The sequence below is a fragment of the Monocercomonoides exilis genome (genome assembly GCF_001643675.1).
Source record: "Monocercomonoides exilis strain PA203 chromosome Unknown scaffold19-1596985, whole genome shotgun sequence".
Classification (NCBI taxonomy): Eukaryota; Preaxostyla; order Oxymonadida; family Polymastigidae; genus Monocercomonoides; species Monocercomonoides exilis.
The window spans coordinates 563,756-583,862 of NW_027150564.1; the positions used below are offsets into that span (position 1 = coordinate 563,756).

At 41.7% G+C, this 20,107-nt stretch overlaps 5 protein-coding genes across 5 annotated transcripts; 1 reads left to right on the plus strand and 4 right to left on the minus strand.

The window, feature by feature from the left end:
- Positions 1-34: 34 nt before the first annotated feature.
- MONOS_5316 (putative neutral alpha-glucosidase) lies at positions 35-3,516 on the minus strand (the record flags this gene model as incomplete). Its single annotated transcript, XM_067875452.1, has 2 exons — positions 35-2,272; positions 2,364-3,516. The coding sequence occupies 2 exons, from the start codon at positions 3,514-3,516 to the stop codon at positions 153-155; spliced, it is 3,273 nt and encodes a 1,090-aa protein (XP_067728433.1). The 3' UTR covers positions 35-152.
- A 233-nt stretch (positions 3,517-3,749) lies between these two features.
- On the minus strand, positions 3,750-6,581 carry MONOS_5317 (Translation initiation factor eIF-2B subunit beta; the record flags this gene model as incomplete). Its single annotated transcript, XM_067875453.1, has 9 exons — positions 3,750-4,635; positions 4,952-5,039; positions 5,211-5,290; positions 5,420-5,525; positions 5,725-5,849; positions 5,906-6,010; positions 6,060-6,165; positions 6,216-6,302; positions 6,377-6,581. The coding sequence occupies 9 exons, from the start codon at positions 6,579-6,581 to the stop codon at positions 3,822-3,824; spliced, it is 1,716 nt and encodes a 571-aa protein (XP_067728434.1). The 3' UTR covers positions 3,750-3,821.
- Positions 6,582-7,364: 783 nt separating this feature from the next.
- Positions 7,365-8,559, plus strand: MONOS_5318 (putative Surfeit locus protein 6; the record flags this gene model as incomplete). The annotated part of the gene is made up of 6 exons (XM_067875454.1): positions 7,365-7,437; positions 7,491-7,567; positions 7,660-8,007; positions 8,093-8,226; positions 8,293-8,395; positions 8,521-8,559. The coding sequence occupies exons 1-6, from the start codon at positions 7,398-7,400 to the stop codon at positions 8,557-8,559; spliced, it is 741 nt and encodes a 246-aa protein (XP_067728435.1). The 5' UTR covers positions 7,365-7,397.
- Positions 8,560-8,971: 412 nt separating this feature from the next.
- Positions 8,972-14,752, minus strand: MONOS_5319 (putative FKBP12-associated protein 1; the record flags this gene model as incomplete). The annotated part of the gene is made up of 2 exons (XM_067875455.1): positions 8,972-10,239; positions 10,651-14,752. The coding sequence occupies 2 exons, from the start codon at positions 14,750-14,752 to the stop codon at positions 8,972-8,974; spliced, it is 5,370 nt and encodes a 1,789-aa protein (XP_067728436.1).
- Positions 14,753-15,648: 896 nt separating this feature from the next.
- Positions 15,649-19,964, minus strand: MONOS_5320 (uncharacterized protein; the record flags this gene model as incomplete). Its single annotated transcript, XM_067875457.1, has 1 exon — positions 15,649-19,964. The coding sequence occupies exon 1, from the start codon at positions 19,696-19,698 to the stop codon at positions 15,649-15,651; it is 4,050 nt and encodes a 1,349-aa protein (XP_067728437.1). The 5' UTR covers positions 19,699-19,964.
- Positions 19,965-20,107: the final 143 nt, after the last annotated feature.

Sequence of the window (20,107 nt, forward strand, 5' to 3'; positions counted from 1 at the left end):
TAGATAAAGATCAGATAACAGATCACAATATTTTTTTTTCTCTTTTGAGGAATTTAAATACACTATTTGATGGAAATAACTTAAGTCAGATAAATAAAAAACAACGCAAAAAAAGAAATACAAAAATTTGTGCTTTTCGATATTTTTGATCATTAATCGAACAAAAATACCACCTTCCAAGCATCAAATGTCTTTGTGTAAAGCGGAAGATCAACCTCAAAGCCGACAGGATTTTCTTTTTTCTTTAACCCCCATTTTTCACTTCGTATGTTAGTTTTTAAAGTTGGGAACAATTCTGTCCAGCTGTCATTCTTGCCAAGGAAGAGTGCAGCGCGTGGGAGGATTTGACCAGAAGAATTCGATCTCCAAAAGCGAAGGGACAGGACTCGGCTGAGTCTGCGGATGGCCTTCCAGGAAGGAGGGGGCAGCGGGACGCGGTCAGACGGGGAAGAAGGCTGGTAGTCGATCGCGGGGAAGTCAAAGGGGTCAGCAAGAGGAGTTTGAAGTGGAAGAAGCTGGGAGCTGGCGCCGTGTGTCCTCGACGGAGGAGAGAAATCAGACAAGCTGTCCTCCTCCAAATAGCTCTGGACAGACTTCTCAAGCGCCTTCCGCATCTCCAGCTGATCGTCGCTGGCGTGTGCCGCACGGCGAGCAGCGACCCATTCTGTGTTGCGCAGCTGCAGGTCAAACACAAACACCCTCGACGGCTTTTCTTTCTCTGCCTCGCGTTTCCCGTCCTGCTGAATGAAATACTCCTTCAGCACACGCCGGATGCGTTGCACCGCTTCCGGTGGCAGCTTTATCGAGTCTTCTTCGTCTTTCGCGTCCAGATCGCTCGTCTCTTCATCCAGCTTGTCTGTTGAAATGTTGACTTGGAAGAACCGCGTCTCAAATAATGCTTCTCTGTCAACCACTTCCCATGCGTGCGAATGGCCATCGTCAACAAACAGCGTGCCATGTGCCGCGCTGTCTGCCTCGTCCAGCGCCACACTGAACATCAGCGGCTTCGTCAGCATGTCGTACGTTGACGGTACACGCTCCATGCACAGCGGAAGAATCGTCCCGCTCTTCTGGAAGACAGGAATTGCCTCTTTTGACACAGGAACATTCGTCACACCTGGCTTGTAGCATTCTCCTGTCCTGTATTCATACCAGCACAGCGCAGGCTCTGGACATGTGTTCCCCTTGGCAGCCTGGCTGCTTGACGTGTTTGACTCCACAAACGGCTCAAGGAAGTTGTCTTGGCTTCCAGGCAGATAGGCAGAGATGGAGGAGACTGATGGCTTCAGCACTGGGCACACGAGAAGGGCACTGCCAAACATGTACTCATTGGCAAATGGTCCAGTTTGGCACAAGTTGACAGCTGTGTTGTCGTTGCTGAACTCCATCCACAGCGGGCGCATCATCGGAATCCCCGACACGGCAGCATCGAATGCGAGGGAGTAGATATACGGAATCAGCGCATACCGCTCATACAATGCACTGCGGATGATGCTTTTGTGCGGCTCTTGCTGCAAATAGGGCTCTCTTCTTGGAGACTCGTGGTGTGCATGCGAGCGGAAGAAAGGCTGGAAGATAGCGTTCTGATACCACCTGTCAAACAGCTCAGGGGTCGGGTTCCTGAAAAACCCGCCCACATCCGCACCGACAAAGGAATAGCCACAAACCGAAAGCGACAGCAGCATCGGCACCGACGACTGCAGATGCTCCCACGTGGCGTCGTTGTCCCCCGTCCACATGGCTGCATATCGGTGTGTCCCTGCAAAGAAGCTGCGCGTGAGGATGAACGGCCTCTCGCCCGGGTAGCGTGCAAAGTGGCCGAGGGCTGATGCCATCACGTGGTGGTGGCCATACACATTGTGCAGCTCAGCGTGCGTACGCCCGTTCAGATGCACCACGTTGCCTGGCACGACACCTTCCTCCACGTCAAACACCGTCGGCTCGTTCATGTCGTTCCAGTGGTGCAGAAAGGGAGTGGCGTGCGGGTAGTTCCCGACTTTGTGCAGCTCGGCCCACCACACCCGCACACTCTCGTTCAGGAAATCAGGGTAAGATGAAGTGCCGGGCCAGCAGTGGCCTTCGTAAGCAGGAAGCTTGCTGATGTTTTCGTTTGGTGAAAGAGAGCCATAAGTCCGTCTTAGCAGGAATCCCTTCTGCTGAGCTTGTTGATACACGTGGTAGCCCCATTCGACTTTCACGTGTGGATCGACAATTGTCACCAGACGCCTTCCACCTGAGCCAAAGGGAAGATAGTCTCCAGACGCACGGGGAGCTGAACGTGAAATGTTCATATGATTGATAAATGAAATGTTTTTATTAATAAAAAAATAAATAAATTAATAAATAAATAATAAAATTCAAACAGTTTTCCATCTTTGGCCAAGTGCTCTTGCTGCGAGGGCCGCTCGCTAGCTCCATCATCATGCGTGTTGGGTTGGGGAAGTGAGGTGTGTCCCATGTGAAATACCTTTTCCCGTTTGTGTGCTCAATGTCCAGCCAGATGACATCCACAGGCATCTGCGCCTCGTCCATTTTGTTCGCCACCTCCAGCACTTCGCCTTCGGTGTAGTAGTTCCATCTGCACTGGTGGTACCCCAATGAGAAAAGAGGAGGCATCGCAGGCAACCCACATGCACAGCAGTACTCAGAAGTGACATCCTTTGGTGAAGGGCCAGGGAGGACGAGGAAATCCATTCGCCCACACTTTGACATGAAGTGCGCGCGGACGAATTCGCTAGATGAAAAGATAGGTTCAGAAGAATCAGGGGTAGAGGAAGGTGATTGAGGTGTTGCGAATGACTGGCCTGTTGAAGATTTATCAGCAGATAGATCGTCGTTCTTAGCAAGATGCACATATGTGTCTGCTCCATTCAGCCATAAAACTCCGGATGCTCTGCCTTTCTTTGAAAGAGAGCCGAGCATTGGAATAAAGCCATACAGTGGAAAGATGCTATTTGCTTCATATTCAAACACATCCATTGCATACAATCGGAGAGGTTCATCGAATTTACCATCTTTGGTGGCTGTCATTGGAAGAGAAAGAGAAGTTGACCGTTCAGGAAGCCCATACATCATTGAAACATCGGAAAATTCAAAGTCAAGACCAATTGCGCTGGGTGACATAACATCCAAAGAAGGTTCTGAGCCATCGGAAGATTTTGACAAAATTTGAGGTTCAAAGAAAAATAAATTATTTCTATTAATCTCTAAAACAACTCCAAATTGATTATGTAACTGCATGAAAAATGTCTTTGGATATACTAAAAGTACATGGTTAGCGAATGAAATAGATATCAGGTTCGTTGTCTGTTGAACACGTATTTCAGCTCGTTTAATTGTGTTAACAAGAATATTTGGTAATTCTATACGAGGATTTTTAACTTTATCTTCGTATGTGAAAAATCTGAAAATTCCTTTTTCAAAGAAGAGCAATGAAAAAGAAAGATTCACTTTATTTTCTTTATCAATAAAACGGCCTTCAATAGCAGAATCCATCACAACAATTTCCGGATGCATTGAAAAACGCTGCAATGGACTCCTGGCTTGTATATTTTTTTGATAGAAATCTTGATTTTGATGCCAGTGGTATTTATTTCGATTTAACGAAAAAACTGATGAAAAAAGTGTTAAGATGAAAAACACTTGCGTTATTCTATGCGTCATAACAATGTTATTTAATTTGTTTTAAAAATATACTTGCAACATACTTCATTTACAAGAACCTGGCTTGATCAAATGAAAAAAGCAAACCATTATTAACTTCATTTTTGAATCTTATTTTCAAATAAAGAAAAAAAAAAAACTTAATTAAGTTTATATATTCAAGGAGACTTAGAAACTAATGAAAAGGAAGAAACGACGTCCTGTTCCTTTGGCGGAGAAGGCGTCGGTGAAGGAGTTGGAGTTGGTGTTTCGGTGCAGTCAGTAGGAGAAAAAGAATTATTAGGATCAGCTGATGTGTCATCGTTAATGATATAATCAGGCGAAGGGAGATAAACAGGCTTTTTCTGAGTTGTGCGTGTGGAAGCCGGGAGCGACGGAGAGGCAGAGTTCGAATTGACATTCATACTCGAGCGAGCCGGGGAAGAAGGATCAGAGCCGAACACAGGGATTTTTGGGGGAGGGGATAAAGAATTGGCAGAAGAATGGGGCGAAGGCGAGGCAGACAGCAGCGACGCTGTGGAAGATGTGGGCGAAGGGAGAGGGGTTGCGACGGGGGGGATGGTGAGTGAAGAGACTGGGACTGCAATGACAGTGGTAGAGAAGGAAGAGGAGGAGGGGGAGGAAGAAGAAGAGGAAGAAGAGGAGAGAGAAGAAGAGGAAGAAGAAGAAGAGAAAGAAGGAGAAGGAGAAGACAAGTTGGAAGGGATGTGCTGGGGGAGTGCGGGGAGAGTGACTGACGGAGACAGAGTGGAAGGGTGAGGAGCCAACGAGAAAGAAGACTGAGAGGGAGAAGAATAGAGAAGATGAGTTGGAGAGGAAGGAAAAGAAGGGAAAGGAGAAATGGCTGGGGTAGGCGAGGCAGCAGGGAGAGGAGTGGTGGGAGAGGTTTCTGGATCGTCGGAGGGGGTGTAGTCTTCTGGGGAATAGAGCTCTTTGAGGAGATGGGGCACACTCACTGGGGCACAGGCACCGCTGGATGAGGGAGAGAGGAGGAGAGGAGGAGGAGAGGAGGAGGAGAAGAAGAGAAGAAGAGAAGAAGAGAAGAAGAGAAGAAGAGAAGAAGAGAAGAAGAGAAGAAGAGGAAGAGGAAGAGAGGAAGAGAGGAAGAGAGGAGGAAGAATGAGGAAGAAGATGAAGGAAGAAGAATGAAGAATGAAGGTATATGAAAAAATCAAAGAAAAAGAATTTGAATTTATAAACAAACAAACAAACAACAAACAAACAAACAAATAGAAAGTTTAAATGAACAGCAAAGTAGAAAGACAATGATTTCATTGAATGAACAAACCTGTCATTATTTGTGATGATAAGAGAAACATGCTGAGGAGGAACATAATCAAAGCGAGGGTTAATGATTGGAGGATCACCGCATTCAGCTGAAAGCAGAAGAAAAAGCGTAAACAACAATAAGGGATTAGAAAAATAACCAAGTCATAACAATAAAATAACAAAACAAAACAAAACAAAACAAAACAAAAATAATATGAAAAAAAAAAAAGGATTTTTAAAGAATACATGACAAGATTGTGTGGATTAGCAATTCAAACCAGATACATCTATGTCCATAATTCCGGATGGGCACATTTGCTCATTGAAAGAAGCAGGAGAAGAGACATAAATTGGAGTGCTGATGATTTATAATTACAATAAAACAAAAAGGTTATTTGTGAATAAATTCAACATTTTTCGAATAACACATAGAAAGTGAACAAATGAATATTTACATAAAAATCACCAAAGAGCACAATAAGCAAACAGTTTGTACAGTCCTGCAAGGACAATAAACGGGAGAGATCTTTCCTTCGCTGCCAGAGCGATGGATGAGATTCCTGGATCAGTCAGAAGCCCTCCATCAGCAGTGACTGTATGGCCATTGGAATTGATAGGGAAACAGAAGAAGATTTATTATTATTATTATTATTATCATTATCATTTTTCATTGTTCGCAGGAATTGAAGTTAAGATTGACAGTTTTTATGTGTCAAAGTGAAGTTAAGTCGAAATGCGATGGAAAATGTGTCAAGAAATTGAAATATTTATTTAAAAAAACGGTAAACAAACTTGCAGTTGTTCCAACAATAACTTTATTAACTCTTCCCATAACAGCAACAGCCGCAGCATCCGGTATAAGAAAAGTTTGAACGCCTGCTTTTGCTAATTCATTGGCCATCTTGTGTCCATGAAATCTATAATATATGATTCAAATACTTTTTTTTATTCTTTCTGTTTAAAAGGAACAAACGATGGAGCTCCGTTCGTAACAAATACAGAAAAATGCCTTCCTTTATGTGCGTTAATCAAAAAATTGTAGACTGTTTCCGAAAACCCTGCTGTGAGAATTACGGAACTGAAATAAATACGGATTAAAATTTAAAAAAATATCGAAGATATCACACTCATTTTGTATATAATCCGAAGCTTGAAGAAGAATTTGCTCATAGTAATCTTCAAGCTGTTTTTTTGTTTCTTTAATTTCTTGAATAATTGTACGAGTCTTGTGTTCTTAAAAGTTAAAAAAAGTATGAAAACAAAATAATTCAAATAAAACACACGGCTTTCTTTCTCATTTTCAGGGCCCGAGGAAGAATGCCCTCGTATGATGTGCAATGCTTTCAAAATCATATTATTTATTACAAAATCTAAATAAATGCATTTATTTGATAATTTGAAGACAATGAAAAAGTAATCAAATTAAATATCTAAATAAACAAACCAGAATGACGAAATTGTAAAATTAAAGAGCTTATTGCTCTTAAAGATTTTATCATTTCCGCTGTGCCCTTTGTTTTGTTTGTACGAACAACAGAGCTACATAAATCCAATGTTGCGTTTGCAACTGGAAGAGATCCACTCTGTGATTGAACTACATCAAGAAAGCTGACTACAGCTTTCCTTTTGAATTCAAATTCTTCATCCATGAGAAAAATAGAAAAAATGAATGATCTTTTCCACTTAATTAATTTATAATTACCCATTTGTTGAATCATTTAATTTCACACCTTTTTTATTTACTTTCCTTTTGTTTTATTTCCTGAGATGAATTTATAATTTATGATATATGCTAATATTATCAATTATCATTTCAAAAAGACTGGGGATACTTTATTCAAGGTTATTTATCAAAAATATGTGATTAATGGCTTTTATCTTCATTCTAAGGAAGTTAAAATTGCATAATAAAGACAGAAAACAATAAGTTCGAAAGGTATATTATCCTACATTTTCTACCGTCCAAATTCGTTTTTTTATGCAACAAAACTTTTTTCAAACTTTTCCTTTAAAATTTACTGTACAAAAATGAAATCCGTGTCTTTATGCTCAAAAACCGCATGCAAGAAAGCATTTTTGATTTATTCATATCTTACAACTCTTTGCGAAATTAAAGTCATTATTTCCATAAAAAAGATTTGATTAACGAATATTTCTTAAATATTGCAAAAACAAAAAAATCTTTGAACTCAAAATTGAAAGTGAGTTTTTGTTAATAATCAATTAAGTTGTGGAGTATTTTTTTCTTCAATCTGAAATATTCTGTTAATAAAAATCATATAAACAAAGAATAAAATTTTCTGATTCGAAATATTATACATTAATTATAAATTTCTCTTCAAGTGTGAATTTGTTTTTTTGAACTATTCACTTTTTAAGCTGAATAGTTATTTTTCATAAATATTTTTTTCTTGTGGAATAAATGAAGGTTCAAGATCTTGAAATTTTTATTTTCATTTTTTAAAATGAATGTCTCTGTAAAAACGCTTAAAAATTATGAGAAATGTTTGAATTGATATTTATGTTTTATTGCATCCATTTATATATATTGCTTGAAGTTTTCAAGAGCTTTCAGGCTGTTATTCCAGAAATCTTCAAAAAGCCGGAACATTCAGATTTTAAATACGATGAGACGGTTGTGAATCATATATTTATTTATTCCTTTTTAAATCTATTTATTTTCAATTTGCAATCAAATTGCTGTTGCGATTTAATAATAATTATTAGGAAGCTGAAAAGATCAGACAAGAAATTGTAAAAAGAGGGAGAGAATATAAAAAAGTTTCTGAAAACAAAGACAGCAAACGCAAAATCTCTGAAACAGGAGAATTTATTCCTCTCACTTCAAAGAAAACAACTCCTTCAAATAAACAAACGAAAAAATCAGATAAACATGCAAAAGGCAAACAAATGATGAATGAAGAAGAAGATAATGATTTTACATTTGCAGCAGTGAAGGATGGCGATCCAGAACCAGACAAATTGAAGAAAGGAAAATCCAAAAAGTTACTTCTTCGTGATGCAATGAAAAAGCAAAAGAAAGCTGATCGGTTGAAAGAAACTGAAAATGGAAGAGTTTGAAAAGCAAAAATTTTCTTTTGTGTTAATAATGAAATCTTTATCATTTTTTTCGAACTTTTTTGTTTTAACATTTAATTAGAAAATATTGGCCGAGCAGTCTTGGAAGAGAATGGAATCGCTTGCAGAGGGAAAGAAATTGAAGGATGATCCAAAACTTATTGAAAAAGCAATAAAGAGAAAGCATCAAGAAAAAGAAAGAAGCGCGAAGAGATGGTTTACTATTTTCACATTTTATATCTTCATTTCTTTTACATCATTTTTTTTTCCCATTAACTACAGGAAAGCAAAGCTTGCACAGCAAAAGAAGGAGAAAGACGAGGCAATGGAGAAAAAGAAGCGTAATATTGAGTGGCACAATCAGCACAAGAAAGACAAAAAGACGGTATACTCCTTTGCTATCAATTTTCACCTTTTATTTCATATTTGATTATAATTTTGTTCATTTCTATCAAACTTGATTTATAATTGTCCATTACCACCAAACTGTCAAATTGACAAAAAAAAAAGAGCAAAGTCGTTCAGAAAAAGAGGCCTGCACGGAAGTAATCTTTTGAACATTTCACAAGTTACACACTTCATTTGAATGAGAAAATTGCATTGGATATTCACACCAGCATTTTTCCAGAAAGGAGAAAAATTATTTCATTTACATTGAAGAATTGTGAAGTGTATAAAAGAAAGCCAAATAATGCAGAGGAGGAGAAGCTGCATTGTGAAATGCGCTTTGAGCTTGCTTGCCAAATGATGAGCAGTGTTCAAAGCGAGGAAAAAATAAAAAAATAAAAAAATTTGCATTCAATTATTTATTTCCATCTGTTGAATTCTAAATGTATAATTTCCCTTAAACAGAAAGAAAGAAACAAACAAACAAATCAGAGCAACCAACAAGAACTCCAAAAATCAAAAAACAAAATACAAAAAAACAAACAAACAAAAAAAAATGACCATTCACATAAGCTTAACCACTTCCTTCAATAGACTTTGGCTGTGGGAATATGGGTACCACGCTAATTTGCTCTGTATCATGGCATGCATTCAGGAGAAGCACGTGTCTTCGTGTGGAGAAGCAGACGAGAAAACGAGTAGACAATGGAATATTCTCATCAGCCAGATCAGTGTTGTCAGAGGAATGTTTAGAGCCACTTCGAGATGTTGTTGTATAAGCAGTGTTCCTCAGCCCATTTTTTTGCTTTTCTCTTTCTCTTATGTTCACAAGCTCTTGAAGCTCCTCTTTCGTCCGGATGCGCCTCATTCGGAACAGTCGGCAGAACGGAAGCAAAGCATTGCATACATCTTGCTCTGTTACTATTCTCTTCTTCTTCTTCTTCTTCTCTCCCTCTGTACAGGAATCTATTTCTGCTTCTGCTTCTCCTTCAGCTTTTGCCTCTTTTATTATTGAAGTTTTCTTTTCTTCCTTTTCTTCTTCCTCTTCTTCAATTTCTTTTTCTTCCTTCTCTTTGTTCTCGTTCACAACCTTCACATCTTTCTTCTTGTACTTCTGTTTCTTTTCTCTTTTATTCTCCTTCTCCTTCTCCTCCTCATCCTTCTCCTCCTTCCATCTCCCAGCAATCGCCAGTTTTTCATTCACTTTCCTCTTTTCTCCTTTGCTGACTGCATAATAACCAGGCAGAATCGTCACAATCGCTGCTTTCTTCGGCTCGTTCAGCAGCTGTTCAATAGACACATCGTCTGGAAGCAGAACGGGCATCCACATGAACGACAAGAGCACACGGGGAATGTGCGGATCACCTGCAGGGACAACAGGGTCTGTGAAGTTGGTGAGCTTGGCGGCAACACAGGAGGGCTTTGAAGAGAAGGAGGAGGAATAATATGAGCCATATGGTGATGAAGCGCGGGAGAAGGAAGAGAAAACAGGAGGAGAAAAAGAAGAAGAGGAGGAAGAGGAGGAAGAAGAAGAAGAGACAATAGCCCAACCCATAGAATTCTTGTTCTTTTGCTTTTGATTGCTTAATTTGCGAGAAGAAGAAGGAGGAGGGGAAGTAGTAGTAGAAGAAGAAGAAGAAGAAGAAGCAGAAGCAGAAGCAGAAGCAGAAGAAGAAGCCGACTCTTTCTTCTCAGGCGGCAGAGGTTTAGATGAGATCTTCATTTCTCTTAAGGTTTCCTTTGCATCGTCTGCATCCAAAGGAGCAGAGCAGCAGAGCCCAAAGTGATAACACACTTCAGCCAGCGCTATGCGGTGGGGTGTGTCCAGAGGAGAAGTGGCGACTGTTGAAGTGTTCAAAGCACGCCAGACACAGGGAGGTGGAGTTGATGGTGTATCGTCAGTGGGGTTGGGGGAAGAGGAAAGGGAAGAGGAAGAGGAAGAGGAAGAGGAAGAGGAAGAGGAAGAGGAAGAGGAAGAGGAAGAGGAAGAGGAGGAGGAGGAGGAGGAGGAAGAAGAAAAAGAAGAAGAAGAAGAATAGGAAGAAGAGGAAGAGGAAGAAGAGGAAGAGGAAGAAGCTGAAGTCGGAGGTGCTCTTCCATAAGCATGTGTGTACAGTTTGTTTAGCTCCTCCTTCAATGCATCTGATGAATGGCCAATGAGATTAGGTAAAGGAAAAGTAGACATAAAATAGCGAGAATGTGGCAGCTTTCTCTCAGAAGGCGATGTTTCCTTTGATGCAGCCACTGACAAACTGTCATGTTCGCCAAGCTCATTGCTATCATCATCAGAAATGGCAGCAAAGGAAGAAGAAGACGACGAAGAAGACAAAGAATAGGATGATGATAATGATGATGACTCTTTTCTCCACGATCGACTTCCATTTTGCTTCTTGTTTGATTTCTCCGTTCGTTCTGCAACGCGCACCAGCAGTGCACAGACACACTCAGCATACACCACAAAGCAGATGTCACTGCGAGCCACAAGCATTGCCGTTTTTGTGTATGTGCTTTCGACCTCAGCAACAGGAGGCTGGCTGAAAGGGGTGCTGCTCAGCTCCTCCATCGCTGCCTCATCAACTGCACTGGACACGACAGGGTGGGGAATGTGAAAGGGCGCTCGTGAATTGGAGAAGGATGAGGAGGAGGAGGAGGTGGTGGTGGCTGAGCCAGACGCATGGGCAAAGGAATTGCAGGAGATAGAAGAGGAAGATGAAGAAGAGGATGAACGTTTGAAAGGTGGGGGAGAAATTGAGGATATTGGCCTAGATGAAACAGAAGACGAAGACGAAGAAGGAGGAGGCGATAAAGAAGTAGACGCAAATGTTCTGCTTCTTGTGTTTGCGCTGTCCATTCTTGTCTTCCGCTTCTGCTCCAACTTCCTGTTTGTGTCAACCATCTTCTGCAGCTGCGAAGGGAGGATGCTGCAGTACTTGTGCTCCGCCAGCGCCTCGCTCAGCCTCCGCTGCAGAATGCGGCATTCGTCATTGCACTTCAGCTCCCGCCAGCGCAGAAACCTTCTCAAATGAAATCCCTTGTTCAAACACTCCTTCACTTCTTCCAGGTTTCCGCATTCACAGTGCAGAACCACGGGCTGCTCGCAGGACTTCACATCGAGACAAGGAAAAGGCGCGTGGCAGCTGTGCTGGCAGAGATGGCCACAGAAAGGGAGGGGCTGCAGACATGGCTGGTGGCACGGGCGGATGGGTGGGCCAGTTGGGGAGGAAGGGGAAGAAGAAGAAGAAGAAGAAGAAGAAGATGATGATGATGATGATGATGCATGCTCAGAAATAAGCTCTCCTTTTTGTTTGGCTTTCTCTCTCTTTCTCTTTTCCTTGTAATACGTCCACTTGATGCGGTGTACCTCTCCTTCGCTTTCTTCTCCAGTGAGCATGTCAATATATCCCTGATCGCTTCCTTCTTCATCCTCAGCGAATTTCGCATCATCGTAATCATCATCTTCATCATCATCATCTTCTTCTTCTTCATCGCCTTTATTGTTTCTACCGCTTTTGTAGTAATTATTCTCTCTTTCTTCCTCATCTTCCTTATAATCATCATCGTCTTCATCATCTTCTTCTATCTCTTCCTCATCCTCATCTGAATCCATTCCTTCCATCAAGTCTCTCGCAAGCCGGGCGCCTCTCGTCTTCCTCTCATATTTCTGGTTCTTTACACAAACTCTTCCTCTACTCTGCTCATTCACCCTTCCACTTCCACTTCCACTTCCATTGCCTTTGCCTTTGCCTTCTGCTTTTCTGCCACTCGGTCCGCTCTTCAACCAAAGTGACATTAGTTTGCCTTCTCTTCCTCTGTCTTCTCTGTATCCCTCCTTCTCCAGCCTCGTCCTCGTGAACCTCATGCCAAACACATCTGCGTCTGCCTCCTCCTCTTCTCCTTCTCCTTCTTCTCCTTCTCCTTCCATACACCCCCCCTTGTGGCACAAGCGTTGGCAGTGATGGATCCCACAGGGCAGAAGCTTCCCGCAGACCTCGTCGCAGAACGCCTCTTCCCCACACAGCACGCCACGTACCACTTTGTGCCCTCCCGCACACATCCTGTCCACACGCACGCGACACGGCGGACATTCTGGCTCGCCCACAGGGTCGTGGCAGAGATGATCCGGTGGGTGGCCACATGGCCTGGGGATGGAGCATTGGTGCGGGCACTTCGGAAGAGGATCACCACAGCGGATGGGCGGAGCTTTGCGTGTCCTTCCGCAGGGGCACACGTACTCCTCCTCGGAGATGAAGTTGCAGCGGTTCGGACAAGGCCCCGTGTGGCAGGGGTAAGGGCAGGTGTGCCTCTTGCAAGGCAGCAGCTTGCCACAGGGGAGCAGACACTCGTGTGTCATGCTCATGGCGCCGTCGCCGTCGACGCTGAAGCGGCCGTTCAGCCCCAGCGTAAAGGAGGAGTCTGGGCAGCAGGGGATGTTGCAGTAGTGTTTGCCGCAGCTCTTCTGCGCTCGGCAGAGGCGGGTGCAACGGAAGACGGCGGGAAGCGCTGTGATGTCGAGCGAGTCGAGGACAGACTGAACTTCAGACTGGAGATTGGGAACGAGGTAGTTGAACATCGGGCGCGGGTGAGAGGAGGACTGGGCATATGATGGCACAGAAGAAGATGATGGAAGTGAGGAAGTAGAAGAAGAAGAAGATGATGATGATGAAGACGATGAAGTGCAATCTGACTCTTCGGGCAGGATAGGAGGGAAGCACTCGTCGATGGTGAGCAGCTTCTCGTTCATCAAGTTCATGATGAGCTCAGTAACAGTGGCCTCCTCCATCATCCCTCTGTAGAAGTCTGGGATGCGCACGTTGTTCTCCTCGCAGTCGCGCACAATCTCCTGCTGCCGTGCCGCCAGGTCGCAGCAGCGCATCACCCGCACTTCGCGCCGGCAGCGGCACGTGACAGCAATAATCTCTGTGCATGGTCCACAGCGGTAGAACGGGTGGGAAGCAGATATAAGGGGCATGCTGTTCTCAGAGAAACCTGTTGAGACTGTCGGGCCAAACAGAAGCGGGTTGGCAGATGGTGCGTAGTCCACAGCGCCGATCGTGGGGTCGATGGTCTGGTGGCACAGGCGGTGGCACTTGTGGCCGCAGACAGGCACAGCGCGGGGGCAGCTCTGCCCGCAGGACAAAAAGGGGTCGAGACACGACTCTCTCTTCTTCTGTGCAGGCACTGCTTTCAAAGCAGGGATGGTGTCGCTCTGTGCCAGAATCTCCTCTTCAGTCATTTTCCCGCAGCCGCATGTCGGGTGCTCCGAGGGATGAAGAGGACAGATGATGCATGGGTTAGGATGGCACATGGACTGGCAAAGATGGCGGCCACATCGCAGAACACGTCCGCACGTGTTTCTGCAGCTGAAAATCCCTTCAGAATAGGCAGTTTGCGATGAAGTGGAAGAGCAGGGTGATGAAGATGGTGATGAAGAGGAGGAAGAAGCGCTTAAAGAAAAAGGAGCTGAAGAAGATGAAGATGAGTGCATATGCGACTCTATCGTTCCACATGGGAAATTTGATTTTGACACTTTTCCGCAATAACAATGTGCAGTTTCTTTAACGGAACATTCACCGCAAGATCCGCTATGGCATACGCGCTGGCAAAAATGTCTTCCACACGGCAATTTGCGGCCACATATTTTCCCACATGAATAACCGTATTCATCAGTTCCGCATGGACGCTGCTCGTTTGTTTTACCGCAAAAGCACAGACGAGCCGGTCCCATTTCCGAGCATGGTGGGCATCGTCCGGGATGGCAAAGGGCTTTGCACGTGTGAGGACAAGGAGGAACAAGAGGTGGAGGTGACGAAGAAGGAGGAGGAGATGATAAAGAAGGTGGTGAAGACGTTGATGGTGGTGGGCTCGCTGAAGAATGTCTTGCATATCGTTGAGAAAGAGGTTTCCCACAAACTTTTCCACATGAATGTGGGATTAAAGTATTGGAAATTGGTGGATTTTCTGTTTTTCCGCAAAAGCACAGATATGGAAGCTGTTTCTCTGTATCGTATGTGTGAGGGCTATTGCAAAATGGACATCTAAAGAAGCCCAATTTTGCGTTTGATGAATCTGAACCAGAAGTATGTGAGTAAAGTTCGTCAAAAGACAATAATCCGCCTTCCTCTGCTGAATTTGAAGGCATAGACCCTCGTTCTAATGCTTCTGCAGCTCGCTTTTTCTGCAATTTTTGTTCTGTAAGGATCCAATCATGTATGCAGGACAGATGATACATACGAAAGCAAACATGACAATTCCAAATTTCATCGCTTTTGCAAATAAAACCAAAACAAATAGCACATTCATAAGTTTCTTCTTTAAGCTGCTTTTCAAGTTGAGTATCGTCATTTTTAATTTCCATTTAGGTAACGCCAACAAAAATAATATCACTTAAGTTGAAACATCTTATGGTAAGGATCCTTCAATTATCATTTGTGAAGTTGACTTCATTTGTCCACAATATTTTTTCAAAAAAATAAACAGATAAACTTAAGCAAATTTTGTCCAAAAAATTCTTCGAGAATGAAACCAACAATGAACAAATATTGATAGATTAATGGAAAAGGAAAAATCAAACAACAAAAATGAAAGCTCAACCTCTGTTGGGATGTCCACACAATCAACTGAAGACAAACAAGATGTCATGAAACAAAATAATCTATAAAAAAAGACGTACGAAATGAATGAATGAGCTTTAATGAAAGCCAACGAAATACGAAACGAAATTTTTCTATTGATAAAAAGAAAGAGTAAAAATTTTATAAAAAACAAAAAAATTTCAATATAGAAATCTGAAAATGTTGAAGAAAAGAGGATATAATTAATAAGGTCTTCTGCATATAACCATTATTTAAAGGGGAGCAATACTGAATAAAAATAAATAATCTCATTGAAAATACATTTGCTCCTAATAAAAATTTGGATTTACATGAAATAAAAAAAATGAAAGTGAAATAAAAAGACAAAAATCACATAGACATTTGACTTTCAAACTAAAAATTGCTTTAACACAACATAGATAAATTAAAGCTGTGAAACATAATGCGAACAGAAATAATGACGGTTTTTCTATTTCAAAAAGGAATAAAGGAAAAGAAAAGAAAAGAAAAGAAAAATAAAACAAAAATTGTAAGATGTTTAAAAATGAAACTACAATGCTTTAACTAATAGTTCGTTAATGCTGACAAAATTATAATGTGCATTTGTTTTATTATTCATTGCGGAGTCCAAAGAAATCCCATATGCTTCAATAAGTCACTATTCTAAAAGCGGGGCTGAAAGAGAAGAAGTGGACGAAGTAGAAGAATACGAAGAGACAAAGCAGATATCAGAAGTGTTGCGAGACAGATTATTTACTGAAAGATGCGCATCGCTCGAATCATCTGTCACTTTACTTGACTTCTCATCTGTCTCTGAGCTGATCGAGTTGATGCTTTCATCACTAGAATCGTCAGAAGTGTCATCTGTTGAAGTACTTTCGGACGAATCTACACTTTCTGAGTCAACATCTGATGAAGAATGATCCGAAAGCGCAACTTTCGTGCCCAATTTACTGCCCTTGTTGTTATTGTTGTTATTGTTATTGCTATTGCTGTCATCCAAGTCAAAGAGAGCATATCCCTTTTCCAGCGAAGACGCCTTTGAATGAAAAGGAGAGGATGGCACACGTGATCCTCTGGGTGATGATAAAGAGCCTCCAGAAGATGGAGAAACAGTCGACTGAAAAGCAGAGCTCAGTCTGTTAACTTTTGATGGATTCGCCGGAGTCGGCTGCCCGTGGGGCGAAACAGATGAGCTGCCTGTTGCTGCGACAAACGGAAGCAAAAGCGGAGACAATTTTGAAGCAAAGGGATTCGAATTGCCTTTTTGAGAGACAAAGTATTCATCTGCTTCTTCAATAAACAGCACAGCTGGAGAAATGATATCATCAGCACGCACATTCTCCAGCCGCTCGTCGTCAGGGTCCATATATCGAGGATCTTCTGCATGCATAAGCTTTCGCTCTCTGTCCTCATCTGCCAGCTGCTGCAGCTTCCGCCTCTCTTCTTCTTCTTGCTTCTCTTTCTCCTTCTTCCTCTTGTGGTAATAACAACAGCAGCAGATGATAATCATGATAATCACAAAAATGAGCAGCAGCAGAAGCAGCCAGCACCAGCAGCAGCACTTCTCCTTCTCTGGCACATACACTGGAACACGCTCAATGGGAAACGAGGCTGTCAGCTGCTTGTTCTTATCATCCATCCAGTACACCACCACAACATGCACAATGTCTGTTTCGACTGAATCAAACAGAGATTCACTGAAGACAGCTGTTGCATAAGTTTCATTGGGATTCGAAGTAAATGGAAGTTCATCCAGAAAAGAGACAGATTTTGTATTTGGATCAATGTAAATCACTCCAAATGAGGTGTTGCACGGAAGAAGCAGAGTGCCCTGGATAGTCACAGTGATCGAATAGTTTGAGTAGTCCTGAACAAACTCAATGTTTGTGACAGTCGGAATGAAAGACTGGGAAGCTCGCTTGGAGAGAAAGCCGATGAGTGTGCATCCTTCGTTTGCCATCCACATCGACGGGCTATCTGAAGTGCCGTCCCCGCTGCTGATCCGCTCAATCTCCACAGTCGCTGCGTCTTTGCAGATGATGTTGTGCCGCACAGATGGGAAATTGGGGCTTTGCGGAGAGTTGTTAATGAATTGTGCTTCGGTCATCGTCAAACTGCCTCCTTTCACAAGTAGTCCTCCGTGTGATGAATTGGCAAAGGAGACATTAGAGGCAACGGTTGAGGATTGGTCCAGCGTCAGAATAGACCCACTCCAGAAACAGAGTTCATCAGTGATCATTTCACTCATAAAAGAACTCATGGAAGAATGAGCGGAGGTTGGCAAATATTGGAGATGAGAAGAAAATGACGCAAAACATGAAGAAAGCTCGGAATCTCCAGAAAATACACAATCAGACAAAGAAACGTCGCAGTTTGTCAAAGAAATGCCCGTTGTTGTTTGAGCTACAATCTGATTTACAGGTAAAAGAAGAGTAACATTATTCATAGTAACATCACTGTTAGCTATCTCCCCAACAGCAGCTATAGGTGAAGACGAAGTACAACCAAGAAATTGGAGGTCTTTCAATTCCACTTTAAAAGGCTGAGATACAAGAGAATTTGCATTGCTTATGCTTTTGCCACTCATAAAAGAGGCTTCAGATGAGGCAATTTGAACAGATATAACAGAAGGCTGAGATGAAGTACAGATAAGCTGAGAGAAAGTTGAGTCCGTAATTTTGACGTGGGCATCTGGTTTTGATTCATCGCTGCTTAAAAGAGAGAAGTTGGATGTTTTTGTATGTGCATGAGATGCTTTGTTGGCCTGACTGAAAGCGGAAATAGTCGATTGGTATAAGAAAAGCGGTGCTAATGAAGCTATTTTTTCAGCATTTACGTTGTTTATTTGAAGAAAGCCATTCTTCATCATTACAAGAGGCGAAGAAAAAGGTTCAGTTGTATCTGTTGTTGAAATGTGATTCTCGTCTGCTTGAATGCGGAGATCAGATAAGGAGATCATAGCAACGCTCACTGTTGGAGAAGGAGCATCACAGATTATCAAAGACAGACCTCGCGAAAATGGAGTGGCTGATATTCGTGTTACAGCCATCGATGAAAGCTTTAGTGTTCCATTGCCTACAAAAAAGAAGGAATCAGTATCTGCCACAGGAGAAGGAGAAGAAGCAGTGTAGAACACATGAAGATTAACCTTTTCGCGCGTCATTCCAATGATAGACAGGATTTTGTGGTTCACGTTGATTTTGTCTGTTTCAATGTTAAAAACACCATTTTGAAGATAGAGGAAAGCAGGAATGATGTCGGATGTAACATCAACACTATACTTGATTGTTCGGCAAGGCACTGAGCCAACTACCCATGAGCCACAAGCAACAGAAGAATCTGACCCAGTGATAACATTTATGCGACGCTCAGGCACAGCATACGGCAGCCAGTCATCGCGATTCCTGTTGTATCCATCGTTCGACACAAACCGTTTTTCAAAGCTCGTCGAGTAGCACTCTGATAGTGGATTGTTTGTCACTTTTTGATCGAGATCTTCCAAGTACATATCGTTTCCATTGTCATCAAGTGCGGTATTGTTGTGGAAGTTACATGAGAAGAAAAGAGGCTTTGACGAGTTTGCTGGGAATGTCTCATGTAACATGAAAAAGCAGCCACCGCCTTTCCCAGAAACTGACACGCAATCTTGTGTATTAAGCTCTTTCACATTGCATTTGGCAGGAGAAAACATCATACATAGCCCTCCTCCGTTCTTGGAGTTAGTAGTGCATTCAATCACAGCACTTTCTCCAACAATCGAATCGCTTTGGTTGAGATTGAAGTTGTACAAATACATGCCGCCTCCAGAAACGCCAGAATTACAGTACTTTATTATACATCCGCTAAGCACTATGCTCTCTCCAATGTCCCACACTGCACACGCTCCGCCTTTTATCTCTGCTTCACAGCTTGAAAAGATGCAGTCTTTGACAATCAGGATCGTCTGAGCTGAGCAATATACACCTCCTCCATTTTCATGTGCAGTACAAGAATTAAACTGACATTCTGTAACGTTAAGCACAGCAACTCCCGCATTCCGGCATCCAATACCTCCTCCATACGAAGACGAAGCGCAGGACGAAAAAGAGTTTTTGAAAAATGATGCAGCTTCAAACATGTGTTGAGAATCTGTGTAGTTCTCGTTTTGATTATTGTAGCCCTTTGTAAAGCTGTTGTTCGCAGAAAAGAATTCATTACAATGGTAAAAAGCTGTTGTTATTCCTCCTTTAAGAGCATTGTCAGTGGTTTGAAAAATATTTGATTCATAAACCAATGTTCTGCTACAACCACTTTGTGTACAATCAAAACAATTATAAAACTTATTTGAGGATATGTTAGAAAAAATGCATTCTGTAAGAGAAATCAAATTGTAATTTCCTCCTGCTAATAAAGAAGTGCTTTCAGATAGTGTTAACGAATGAAAATTAGAGCTTTGAATTCTTATAACTGCAAAGCTTAATGAAGATAAAATCATGGATGTTAATATTGGGAATGAGTTTTTCATCAGCAAAGATAAGTTTGATGTCATTAAAGGACAATCAATTAAAAAAAGGGGTGTTTGCGGAGATGAAACAATAGAAATTCCAATTTCGTTAAAATTTAGGTAGGATGTCTTATCACATGTACATAAGGCTTCTTTTGATAAAAGAAACATTTTTTGTTGATAAAAGCTCAAAGAAGAATTATGAAGATTGAATTTTGCCATAACATTTGTCTCTAATCTTTTATTAATTTGTATGTTATACACGCGCTTATAAATTCCTTTCAAATCACCGTCTTTCTGTGTTGAGGCTTCAAGTTCTAAAGGTTTAAATAACTTGTCAGAAGGATCTTCACCAAAACAAGCATTATGCAAAATTGTTTGTTCTTTATCATCGAACCCATTTGAATTTATTGTATAAGATTCATGACTCACTCCGCTCAAAGTGTAAATTCCTATTGTGAGAAAAAATAAATGACAAAAACCGATTTTGATAAACATTTTATAATGTACAGTGATCGATAAAAAAAGAAACAGAAAAATAAAAAAAATAATTATTGTGAAGAAGTTTGAAAAATATATGTTGAAATTTTAGTTTCTGGAAACGGAACATTATTGAAAATAATTCAATATG